The sequence below is a fragment of the Ammodytes marinus genome (genome assembly GCF_949987685.1).
Source record: "Ammodytes marinus genome assembly, chromosome: 2".
In the NCBI taxonomy this organism is placed as follows: Eukaryota; Metazoa; Chordata; class Actinopteri; order Uranoscopiformes; family Ammodytidae; genus Ammodytes; species Ammodytes marinus.
Genome location: NC_137231.1, coordinates 36,117,197 through 36,129,696, shown reverse-complemented (window position 1 = coordinate 36,129,696; position 12,500 = coordinate 36,117,197). Strand labels below are relative to the sequence as shown.

The window sequence follows — 12,500 nt, the reverse complement described above, 5'->3', positions numbered from 1 at the left end:
TTTACTATCATGAAACTAACTCCTCACATCTAGATAGAATGATAGATAGATAGATAGATAGATAGATAGATAGATAGATAGATAGATAGATAGATAGATAGATAGATAGATAGATAGATAGATAGATAGATAGATAGATAGATAGATAGATAGATAGATAGATAGATAGATAGATAGATAGATAGATAGATAGATAGATAGATCTCAAGTTGAAGTACCAGGCTACAGTATTTGCTATTGAAAAATAAGATATATAAAAATGTTAACATGGATTTGTGTAAAGAGGGACTTTTACTTTGAAAAGGTTTCCCCAAGTAAAAACCTGAACCGTCTGCGTCAGAGTCACAGCAGCTGAGTGTCAGAGTGCAGAGTGGCTACACCTTAAAACAACATGGCGGACATTTGTTTTCAGACACATCTGGACGTGATGTGCAGAAAGAAATGACACTGTGTCTTTAAGAGTGTAGCGGCAACTGGTAAGGATGGATCGCCACGACAACAGGGCGGGGAGCAGATTACCCAGCAGCCTTAGCAACAGACGGGCGGACGGAAGGTGGTTAAAGGTGCAGTGTGTAATATTGGTGTATTTTGGCGTCATCTAGTGGTGAGATTGTAGATGTCAGCGCTCCCTTGCTAACCCCCTCTCTTTGTGGGAGAATTTCCAGAAGCTACGGTGGCCTTCAAGGACAAGAAGCTATAGTTACTAAAGATGGCATCATCCACCACTGCCTCGAGTCTTTCCACAATATCAAGTGATGAGGTGAAGATGTATTTAGTTATTTATTCTATAGTACTTCTTCTTCTTGGTCTTCCAACAGGTGCATTTCCCCAGGACGCCCACTATGTATAAAAACCTGTAAGGCCTTTAGTTAAGTTTGTCTGTTCTGTGCTACTGTAGAAACATGGCGGTGCAACATGGCGGCCTCAGCGCCCCCGCTCCTATGTAGATATAAAAGGCTCATTCTAAGATCATTATACACTAATTAAAACATAATTATGAAAAAATCCCAATAAATTCTACACACTCTAAAATTCATAATCAACTTCTTTGTGCATCATCAGAGTTTACCCCCTCCTACATAAAGTGTTGCTGTGTGTGTGTGTGTGTGTCTGTCTGTCTATCTGTCTGTCTGTCTGTCTGTCTGTCTGTCTGTCTGTCTGTCTGTCTGTCTATCTGTCTGTCTGTCTGTCTGTCTGTCTGTCTGTCTGTCTGTCTGTCTGTCTGTCTGTCTGTCTGTCTGTCTGTCTGTCTGTCTGTCTGTCTGTGGCTGTGTTCACATCACACCGTCATTGTATGGCTGACTGAGTAATCCACCGACTTTGAAACTTTAAATGAATAAGTCCCTCCCCTCATGTTGCATTGGACCAATGGGAGAAGCCTCTTGATATATCGACCAATAGCAAAGGGGCAAAAGCATCAAGCAGGAAGCAGGAAGCAGAGGCGGCATCTTACCAGTGTTTCGTTCAGACACACGCCACGGTAACCGTAACCGCAGCGACATTAGATGTGTATTACCCCCCCCCCCCCCACCAACCCACACACACACACACACACACACACACACACACACACACACACACACACACACACACACACACACACACACACACACACACACACACACACACACACACACACACACACACACACCGGAGTGGGGCCTAGCTGCAATACTGGAGCAATGCAGTTTTGGTAATATTAAGGCTCTTTGAAGGTTTTTATTTCTCAAGAGTGACCCATTCACTTTCAGTTTGTGTTAATTCTAGCGCCCCTCTTTGGACAAAAGCGGTAGTGTTTTTACCACGCCAGCTGTTGTTCCTGGGTGAGCATATATACCCATGACAAAGGCATTAAGAAAAAACTATATAAAAATAGCATTCTTTGCACTGATGGTCTCGTTTGCTGTTACATGTAATTTATGATCATCAAGGCAAGGCTAGGCAAGTTTATTTATATAGCACAATTCAGACACAAGGCCATTCAAAGTGCATCAGAGGAAAAATGAGACTGTTTCAGAAATATTTAAAAGTTCCTCCTAGCTACTTTAACTAGTGGAACTAAAATACTCACTAAAGTTTGTATCCATAAAGGCACAAATAAAATTTTTATCTCAAGAAAAAAATCAAGATTTGTTTCAACCAAAAATGTGACATTCCAAAACCGGGTAGTTGCCCCCAAAATACAACTGCAATGCTCCAGTATTTCAGCCAGGTAATATTTAAAATATTGCAACAACCGAACCCTGAGTTACCCACCACCCCCCTCCCCTCCTCCTGCCCCCCTTTAAATAGCAGCCATGTTATTGGCCTGTCTACTGTGAGAACGGGCGGACGGGCGGGCGGACGACACACACTATAGATGAAACAAACAAAAAGATGTTAGACACAATGAGCCACTAAAGAAAACAGCGGTTAAGAACCTTTAAACATTTTTATTTATTTAATTTTTTTTTTTTATTGAATTTTTTATTGATTTTTTTTTTTTTTTTTTTTTCTTTTTTTTTGTCATTGTATGTTTAAACGTTCAACCAGCGATCGTAATAACACCGGGACACTGAGCAGCAAACTGAATGTGATGAGGAGAAGGGTCCATCATCAGAAAAACTAATACACACACAGATATAGATAGATAGATAGATAGATAGATAGATAGATAGATAGATAGATAGATAGATAGATAGATAGATAGATAGATAGATAGATAGATAGATAGATAGATAGATAGATAGATAGATAGATAGATAGATAGATAGATAGATAGATAGATAGATAGATAGATAGATAGATAGATAGATAGATAGTCGTGCTTCCATCCAAGACTGGATTATGCTAAAGCCTTGCGGTCTTGTTTGCTGTTACATGTAATTTATGATCTTCAGAGGAAAAATTAGACTGTTTCAGAAATATTTAAAAGTTCCTCTTAGCTACTTTAATGTTTGTTTTTAAATACATAAATGGCCTGGCCCCCGAGATTTTAAATCTTCTTGAACTCAACAGAGCATTGTCAGAATCCTAGCAACTTATTTTAGAAGTCCCACGATAGAGGTACAAACTGTGTTGAGCTTTTCTGATTGGTTGCTGTAAAGGGCAATATAAAGGAATGTTGATTGATTGATTGATTGATTGATTGATTGATTGATTGATTGATTGATCTTGTTGATAACCTTTTCTGACAGTTGGATGGAAGCAGAGAGACAGAGAGAGACAGAGAGAGAAAGAGAGAGAGACAGACAGAGAGAGAGGGACAGACAGAGAGACAGAGAGAGAGAGACAGACAGAGAGAGAGAGACAGAGAGACAGAGAGAGACAGAGAGAGAGAGACAGACAGACAGACAGAGTTAGAGACAGAGAGAGAGACAGACAGATAAAGAGACAGAGAGAGAGAGACAGAGTTAGAAAAGAGGAAAAGGTGAACTTACCATCTGGTGCCTCACTCAGGGCCTTGCCAGTCATCTCTCTCTCTCCCACCAGCCAGACGTACCCGGCCCCCGTCATGTTGAGTTGACGCGCTGCTTTGTACACCGCTGCAGCCTCGTCCTCACTGCGCACACACACACACACACACACACACACACACACACACACACACACACACACACACACACACACACACACACACACACACACACACACACACACACACACACACACACACACACACACACACACACACAGACAAAAGCATTTAATACACATCATACACTCACCGGACACTAGGTACAGCAGTTAATTTTCTTGTTAACACATATAACTAATCAGCCAATCACATGTCAGCAACTCAATGCATTTAGGCATGTAGACCTGGACGGGACAACTTATTGAGGTTGAAACCGAGCAACAGAATGGGGAAGAAAGGGGTTTTAAGTGACTTTGAACATGGCAATGTTGAGGGTGCCAGGAGGGCTGGTATGAGTATTTCAGAAACTTCTGATCTACTGGGATTTTCACTCTAAACCATCTCTAGGGTTTACAGAGAATGGTCCGAAAAAGAAAAAATATCCAGTGAGCTGCATTTGTGTGGACGTAAAATGCCTTGTTGAAGTCAGAGGTCAGTGGAGGATGGGCAGACTGGTTAGAGATGATAGAAAGGCAAAAGTAACTCAAATAACCGCTCGTTACAACCAGGGTATGCAGAACACCATATCTGAACAGAGACAGACAGACAGACAGACAGACAGACAGACAGACAGACAGACAGACAGACAGACAGACAGACAGACAGACAGACAGACAGACAGACAGACAGACAGACAGACAGACAGATAGATAGATAGATAGATAGATAGATAGATAGATAGATAGATAGATAGATAGATAGATAGATAGATAGATAGATAGATAGATAGATAGATAGATAGATAGATAGATAGATAGATAGACAGACAGACAGACAGATAGATAGATAGATAGAGACCTTGCAGAGAGTATGATGACTCGAGCTTCCAGGTCTTTGGCCTCCAGCAGCAGAGCCGTGATGTTTGTGTCCTGGCTGAAGAGCAGCACCTTCTCAGCCTGGTGGACACACACACACACACACACACACACACACACACACACACACACACACACACACACACACACACACACACACACACACACACACACACACACACACACACACACACACACACACGCACACGCACACGCACACGCACACACACACACACACAGAAAAACAACACACCACAAAAACACATCATAGGAACATTTCATTAGCTCTTTACTGCCACAGGGGAAGGCCCAGAATTCTGACGGGGCCATTACTCTGAGAGATCAACAGTCCAAGACATTCCCAACGAGATGGAAGTTAGTTTTAAAGATGGAGTCAGCAATTCTGGAGAAAGGTCGTCAAATTCACGATTAGTCCTTTTCAGTGAATACATTCTCACAATCCGCTACCTGTCTGTATGGTAAATGGTAAATGGACTTGACTTATATAGCGCCTTATAGCCGATTTTCTCAGCCCCAAAGCGCTTTACATATCTTAGCACATTCACCCATTCACACACCGATGGCAGTAGCTGCCATGCAAGGCGCTCTCTGAACCATCGGGAGCAATTTGGGGTTCAGTGTCTTGCTCAGGGACACTTCGACATGTGGCGGGGAGACAGGGGATCGAACCTCCGACCCTGCACTCCAGAGGCGACCTCCCTACCCACTTCGCCACTGCCTATACTGTTAGTGGGCGGCAAAAAATGTCTGGTATTAATACAAAGCCTAGGCTCTGTAAAGTAATGGGCCATCGTAGACAGCCACATTCCCGTTTACAGAGCCTAAGCTGTGCATTGACACTGTTATGTTTTTTTGGTTCTCCAGAATCGCGAAATTCACCTTTAAATCTAACGTCACCGCAGTGGAAACATGTCGGACTTTTGAGCTGTCGGAATAATGGACTGTCTGATTTATGGCAGGGCACCAAACCCAAACCCCAACCCTTACCCCCAACCCGTACCCCCTAGTACCCGGGCCTGCACCATGCTCACTCTCACCCCAATGCTCAAAGGCACGAGGGTAGCACAGCCCAAAAAAAATAAAAAATTTAAAAATGGAGACAAAAAAAAAAGTGTTTCAAGGGTAGATCTGCTGAACTGAAAGTGGAAGCTTGAATACAAAGGAGGGCAAGTTGTGCGTGGTGTGGTGGCACATGCAAACTGAGGCGCTTTCAAGACTGCAACCAACCAACCAACCAGGGACGTGCATGTTAGAGAGCGCTGATGCAACCGCAAATTATAAAAAGGTTCGTGTGGAAAAGAGGAAGAAGGAGGAAGAGGATTCTGGGTGAGTGGTTGTTCCTCAGATCTGCAGAAATAGAGCCAAGCCTCAACCATGGCAACACTGGGCATGTAAACGGCACGTAACGTTGGTCCCTTATTGGTCCCTTATTGGTCCCTTACTGGTCCCTTATAGTGGAAGGCAGCCCCTGATTGGTTCATGTAGTCATCAATCTAGCCTCCAGTCAGACCGGACCCACTGTCTGTCTGTTAGTGGAAGGCAGCCTCTGATTGGTTTATGTAGTCGACAAATAAGCTTGTGAGATATGGCTGGTCTCAGGAGGCTAGATTGATGACTACATGAACCAATCAGGGGCTGCCTTCCACTAACAGACAGACAGTGGGGAGGGTCCGGTCTGACTGGAGGCTAGATTGATGACTACATGAACCAATCAGGGGCTGCCTTCCACTAACAGACAGACAGTGGGGAGGGTCCGGTCTGACTGGAGGCTAGATTGATGACTACATGAACCAATCAGGGGCTGCCTTCCACTAACAGCCAGAAAGTGGGGAGGGTCCGGTCTGACTGGAGGCTAGATTGATGACTACATGAACCAATCAGGGGCTGCCTTCCACTAACAGCCAGAAAGTGGGGAGGGTCCAGTCTGACTGGAGGCTAGATTGATGACTACATGAACCAATCAGGGGCTGCCTTCCACTAACAGACAGACAGTGGGGAGGGTCCGGTCTGACTGGAGGCTAGATTGATGACTACATGAACCAATCAGGGGCTGCCTTCCACTAACAGCCAGAAAGTGGGGAGGGTCCAGTCTGACTGGAGGCTAGATTGATGACTACATAATAATAATAATAATAATAATAATGCATTTTATTTGGAGGCGCCTTTCAAAGCTCTCAAAGTCGCCGTACAATTCAAAAACATATACAGTACATGAACCAATCAGGGGCTGCCTTCCACTAACAGCCAGAAAGTGGGGAGGGTCCGGTCTGACTGGAGGCTAGATTGATGGCTACATGAACCAATCAGGGGCTGCCTTCCACTAACTGATCCATCTATCCATCTATAGATCTTATTATCCATTCATCTAACTGCCGTTAAGCATCATTAAAACCCTCCGAGTCCCAAAGAAAGATGGCGTGTAGCATCTGTGCTAACGACAATCAAGCAGATTTTGACCCAAAAAAGAAGAGCAAGTTCCGGGCTGGATATAAAAACGTCGGTAATAGGCCATAAGGTGAACCAGGAAAAAGTGCCTAGAAAGTGATTTTCGTTCCCACGTCTGGGCACTACTCTTTTTTTGCATTTTTGCATAGACAATGCCATTGTGGACATTAGGTTAAAAGTTCTCCGCAAAATATCCTGCAGTATTTTTTTAAGAGCCATAAATGTATAAAAATAGGAATTACCAAAAAACGAAAATCTTATGCAGCAGTTTTTTCTTGTAAATGTATTTACATTCATTCTGGAAACACAATCTCTCTCACAAATTGACATTAATACATATACCTAACATTTGAGACAAGTATTTTAGCATTAGTATACTTTAATTTGAAATTAAACCATGAAATATACAAAAAAAAATAAAAAAACGCTTCAAAATAAGTGAATAGCAACCTGTACAATTGAACATACACATGGTACATTTTGCTAAACAATGATGTTTTATACATTAAAAATTTCAGTAGATACTGTGTTATAAGAGGAAGTAAAAAAATAAATAAAATAAAGAACACTTTGGCCCAAAATGGCTGACATCAATCAAAATATCGAATAATGCAAAAAAATTGATAATACAACAAAAACTGCATTACAGTTCACAATATGTACACAATATGGTATAAAACAATATTTACATGAACAAAACAATGTGTTGATGTCACAGCAGGTCTTGAGTTTTTTTTTTTTTTTTTTTTAATTATTTTGTCTTAACTTTGCACATTGTTAAAGCCATATCTCAAGAATTCTTTGATACATTTTCCTCAAATTTGGCACAAACTCAAACTATGAATATTATATATTTTTTAAGGTCAGGTGCACTGTAACCTCACATTTCATTTTTAAAGTATTTAACTTAAGTAACTAAAAAAAAAAGAAATAGTAAAATACTCTGAGGGATTTTTCTCAAATGTGGCAAAAACTAAAATTTTTATTAGAGAACTAACTGATTAAGTGTGACTTTGCGTATTCTGAATGAGGGAGACATTGTTCATCTCTTAGCTATCACTATCATCACTATCATCAGAGCCATCTTCCCATGTGCTTTTATCCTCTGTTTCCATGGAAATATTGGCACAATTTTGGCACCGACACAAATCAGTACACGACAGTCTTGCAGACATACAGGAACATCTTCCTGTCTCACATTTGCTCTGCTTGCAGCTGCAGTGGACTACCTTTAACACACTGTCAGGGGCAGGATTTGTAGTCATCCATGTAACTTTTAACTCCCCATCCTCAATGTGCCATCCATTGCCATTGGGTGAAGGGGCAGACATTATACCTTTGAGAGAATGTCTCATTATTGCAGCCTGGTAGTTTGCCCTTTTGCAGTGTTGGTGCAGGGCGTCACTTGTAGGAGGCATTGAGAGTTCCGGCAAAGCTGATGATGCCATGCAGAATGCTCTGTACCTTGCATCGTTGACATTTTCTGCAGATGATTGGCCATACAGGTGGCACACATATTTGCTCAGCACATCAAATGTTGACTGGTCCAATTCAAAACTGCTTCCCAGATGTGTAAATGCAGACAGGTATTCTTCCTTTTCGCAAGCAACAGAGAACGTCTTTCTTTTCCCCTTGCCATGAAAGGCGCTTGTGGAGTCGCAACCTGAGAAGGTATGAATTCCAATAAGTGCCGAACACACAATGTTTCCAAGGGCTGTTGACACCTTAACAAGGTCAATGATTCTTGTCCTGTTGCCAACTCCCGTGAAGAAATACAAGCTACATGGAAAATCTCTCTGCAGACTTAAAGCAATAACTGCCACATCTGTATCAGGGCTCTTAATGATGACCGTTTCATGTTCCTGTGCAGCATGATGTGCATGTAAGAACACCCTTGTGTCACATTCCTCATGATCACATTCAAGATCCTTAACAGCATTTACAGTTTGTGAACCATCTTTTACTTTCAAGCAGTGACACAGTTCTCCGTGTGCTATGTACACAGTCAAGTCCTTGCGCACAACAGTTAGATCAGCATCTTTCCACACATCAAAGAGGAATTCAGCCAGTGCCGCTTTGTTTGTTCCATCAGATAGAAACTTTTTCCATTGAGTTGGTGTCTTCTGGGTCCTTCCATAAATTTGCACCTGTTGTGTGCCACCAGCGGCTCTACGTGACCGTTCTACATTTTTAATGCTCATTTCAGGATACTGGTCTATCACAAAGTCTACCCTTTCACACTTGTGCTGCAGAGCCAGCTTGACTATGTACTGTAGTATGGTCTCAGCGAGCTCTCCAAAGGTGGGTGGTCTGGACTGAAGGGCTTGTATGACCGCCATGCCATCGAACAGAATAGCTCCATTTGCTGGGATTGTATCAACTAGGCAGTCCCCACCTTTAGCCTCTAATAAATCCATGAGAGCTGATTTGTTAGTTTTGGCAAGTGAACCATCCATACTGGCTAGAGGATAGGAAACCGTTCCCAGTGAGTAGGATAGAATCTCCCTAAGGTCAATTTTTCTACTCTGGCCTATTATGAGCAGTCTAGAGAACAGCTTCTTGTCAGCCCGTAGAATCACATCCTTGCCCGCTGCAGATTTCTTCTTCGTCTTTGCCTGGTCACTAAAGGTTTTCAGTTTAAGTGCCTTGATGGGAGCGAATATGTCGACAGATTTTGACAAAAGTCGCTGGTCCATAAACTCTTTGACAGCTTTTTCCCCCTTGTCTGGAGCTGCGAGCAAATCCTTTGTGATTTCTTCAACTGCTACTGTCCCAGAGCTAAGACACACAATACCTTCATGGTGTGTGTCGAAAGGGTTCAGCATAGAATCTAGGGTGGAACTTATTCTAGCCACAGCCTTTTCATCAGCATGAATCCGTGTGCTGTCAAGGTCTTTCCGTTTCCGTTGTTCAGGAGATTTACCTGCCATTGACTCACATTTTCTTGTTATAGCAGCCCTTTCATTTTGTGATAATATCCAGCGATAAACTGCAGCTCGATTCTGTGTTATCCCTGTCCATCCACCTTTTGTCTTGGAATCTCGGTTGCATGTTTGCTCAATAGCCTGGTCACAGGCAATCGAGGCAAATCCATGGACACTTTGACGTTGGACAGTCCACTGGCCTTTAACGCTGAGGTCGTTGTGGCAAGAAGGATGTGTTACAGGCAAATTGACCATTTCCAGCCAGTATGCAGGTAGATACCTAGCATAGTTCACACGATCATAGGCAAAAAACATCGGCATCATCAATCGAACTGTTGACAGGTGGAGTTGCCAGTCAGATTCTCTTGTTGCTCTCACAAACAGAAGGAGTGTTTGAACCATATCGATGTATGAACTCCAGAATGCAAATGTTTGGTTGACTGCACTTCTCCTTTCCACATATTCTGCATACATACAACACATTTTTTCAAATTTGTCATTAGCACCCAAAACATCGATTGTTCCCTCTGGGAATGCACATTTTGTCTCCTCAATAACATCCAAACACTCATATCTCTCCGCTAGTGGCAAAGAGTCCAGGAAGGTGTTTACTCTGGCGCGTTGCAGACACTCGTACATAAGCTTGTGCGCCCTTATGCTGCGGTTATACTGATGCCCACTGATCACCCCATTGATGGATCCTGGGGCAACCACTTCAGACTCAATGAGTATGTCTTGCAGTCCTGCATCTCCAAACCTTTTTCCTAGAATACCGAGGTAGGACATGCATGTGTGAAACTCGCCTAGTCTTATCACTAGACGCTTTGTCAAGTCTTCGTCTTTCCAACGGATTTGTTGAGCTTTGGCATATATAGCTTGGTCAAACACCAACACGATATGGTCCAGTTCAAGCCGATCAGCAATTTGGACACTTCGCTTCAGAATTGTGTTTACCGTTGACATCTCTGTCGGTGAAGCCTCAATGACTGGAAGATAATGCAGTGCTGACTTTTGCAGAGTAGCATCACCTTGAAGCAATGTATGGAAACCTGTCCAGCTTGGGACTGTGCATCGTTCAGCATCTATGTATTTTACAAAAACATAGGCCAGTTCAGTTTGGGCTGCAGACACGGTGTTCAATCTGTATGTTTCCAGCTGCAGTGGAATACTATGTTGATGAAACAAGTTCTGTGGCCCTTGTCTTTTAGACTGTTGGTAGTGTTCTACAGGACAGCTAGGGGGTGCTTTGAATGAGGACACTCCCTTCTGTAGTGGTTGTCTGTTTGTTCTTGACGCAGGTTCAGCGACAGAACTTTGCAGCATAATGCCATTTGTATGGTGAGTAGTTCCACGACCTGATAGTGTCTCCTCCCCAAAGTCAATATTGTCCCACACCAGTATTGTAGGAGTCTTCTTCGAGAATCCAACCGGGATTTTGTCTCTGCCCTCTAGTAGTTGTAGTTGGGCAAGGCTAGTGTCTAGACTGACAACTGTGTCCCATGAAGCACAATGTCCTAGTCCACTCAGCAGTGACACAACTTGTGAGGAACCTGTTAAATGCCGAATACTTAGACCAAGACATAATGATTTGGGTGTCTGCCTCCGACCTTTAGATGCAAGATACATAATGTCTTGACAAACAGATATCACTTTTAGGTTCAAATCTTCTGGAATATCAACATAACAGGCTAATGTTGGTTCCTCTGTTGCACCTACAATCCAAGCAATAACATTGTACAGTTCAAGTGGCACAACAGATTTTGCATCGGATACATTTAAATCATCTGATGTGGGTGGCCAGGGGCACGTCATACCGGGAGAGTCACATAGTAGCTGCTTCAATATCAGCGCTGCACTATAAAGTGTCCTCGTGTTCTCAGTAGTTTGTGGACCAGCTGTTGTTCTTGCCATGTGTTCAGTGTCACTTTCAGCTTGGCTTAATTCAGTTGACTCAGTTGTGTCTGTACCTGATGGATGAGGTAGCCTGTCTATCAGCATATCTGTAGACAAAGTCTCAACAAAAACCAGTTCGCATATGTTGCGCTTGCTGGGGCAGTGAAACACCAGTTGGGGAAAGTCCAGGGTCAGCCTTCTCTTTAATTTATCCTGTCTGCAACATAAGAACACAGGGAAAGAGGAGCACAAGGGTGTAAATAAAGATATATTCATACTGAAAGTATTAGTAGTTTAAATATACTATCAAAGCCTTTTTTATTATTATTTATTATTCTTTTGATATTTTCCAGCATAAAAGTGTTTTACATCGCTGCTAAAAAAGCTTCTGTTGTTACCTGTAGTTTGAAGCATCACGATCTTCATGTTTTTGCACCGTATTTAAAAACATTCGTCGTAGCTGGTTCATTCTCAGCACCTCCTGATTTACAATTATCCTTTGGCGGATGATCCTCTCGCAGAATATTTTGTAGCTAGCATCAAAGGTTGGGTCACTTCTGAAACGAAACACACACACACACACACACACACACACACACACACACACACACACACACACACACACACACACACACACACTTAATATGTGCCAAAAGTAATGCAGTCAAGATTGTAGCTACATACAAACAGCCTTTACAAGTGCATCTAAAATAAATGCAATATCATGGAAAAGTCCATTCAAAAAGTTAAAGTTTTATTTATTCTATATTCATCTCATAATTCTTG

The 12,500-nt window shown here is 42.5% G+C and overlaps 1 protein-coding gene across 1 annotated transcript in view; it reads right to left on the bottom strand.

The window, feature by feature from the left end:
* LOC307257359 (glutamate receptor ionotropic, NMDA 1-like) overlaps window positions 1-12,500 on the bottom strand; it is a gene marked incomplete at both ends in the record, with an annotated part of 94,139 nt that overhangs the window by 34,866 nt on the left and 46,773 nt on the right. The window contains 2 exons of the mRNA XM_080036560.1: window positions 3,420-3,541; window positions 4,415-4,512. Of these exons, the coding sequence (XP_079892686.1) occupies window positions 3,420-3,541; window positions 4,415-4,512 (220 nt within the window). The remainder of the gene's footprint in view (window positions 1-3,419; window positions 3,542-4,414; window positions 4,513-12,500) is intronic.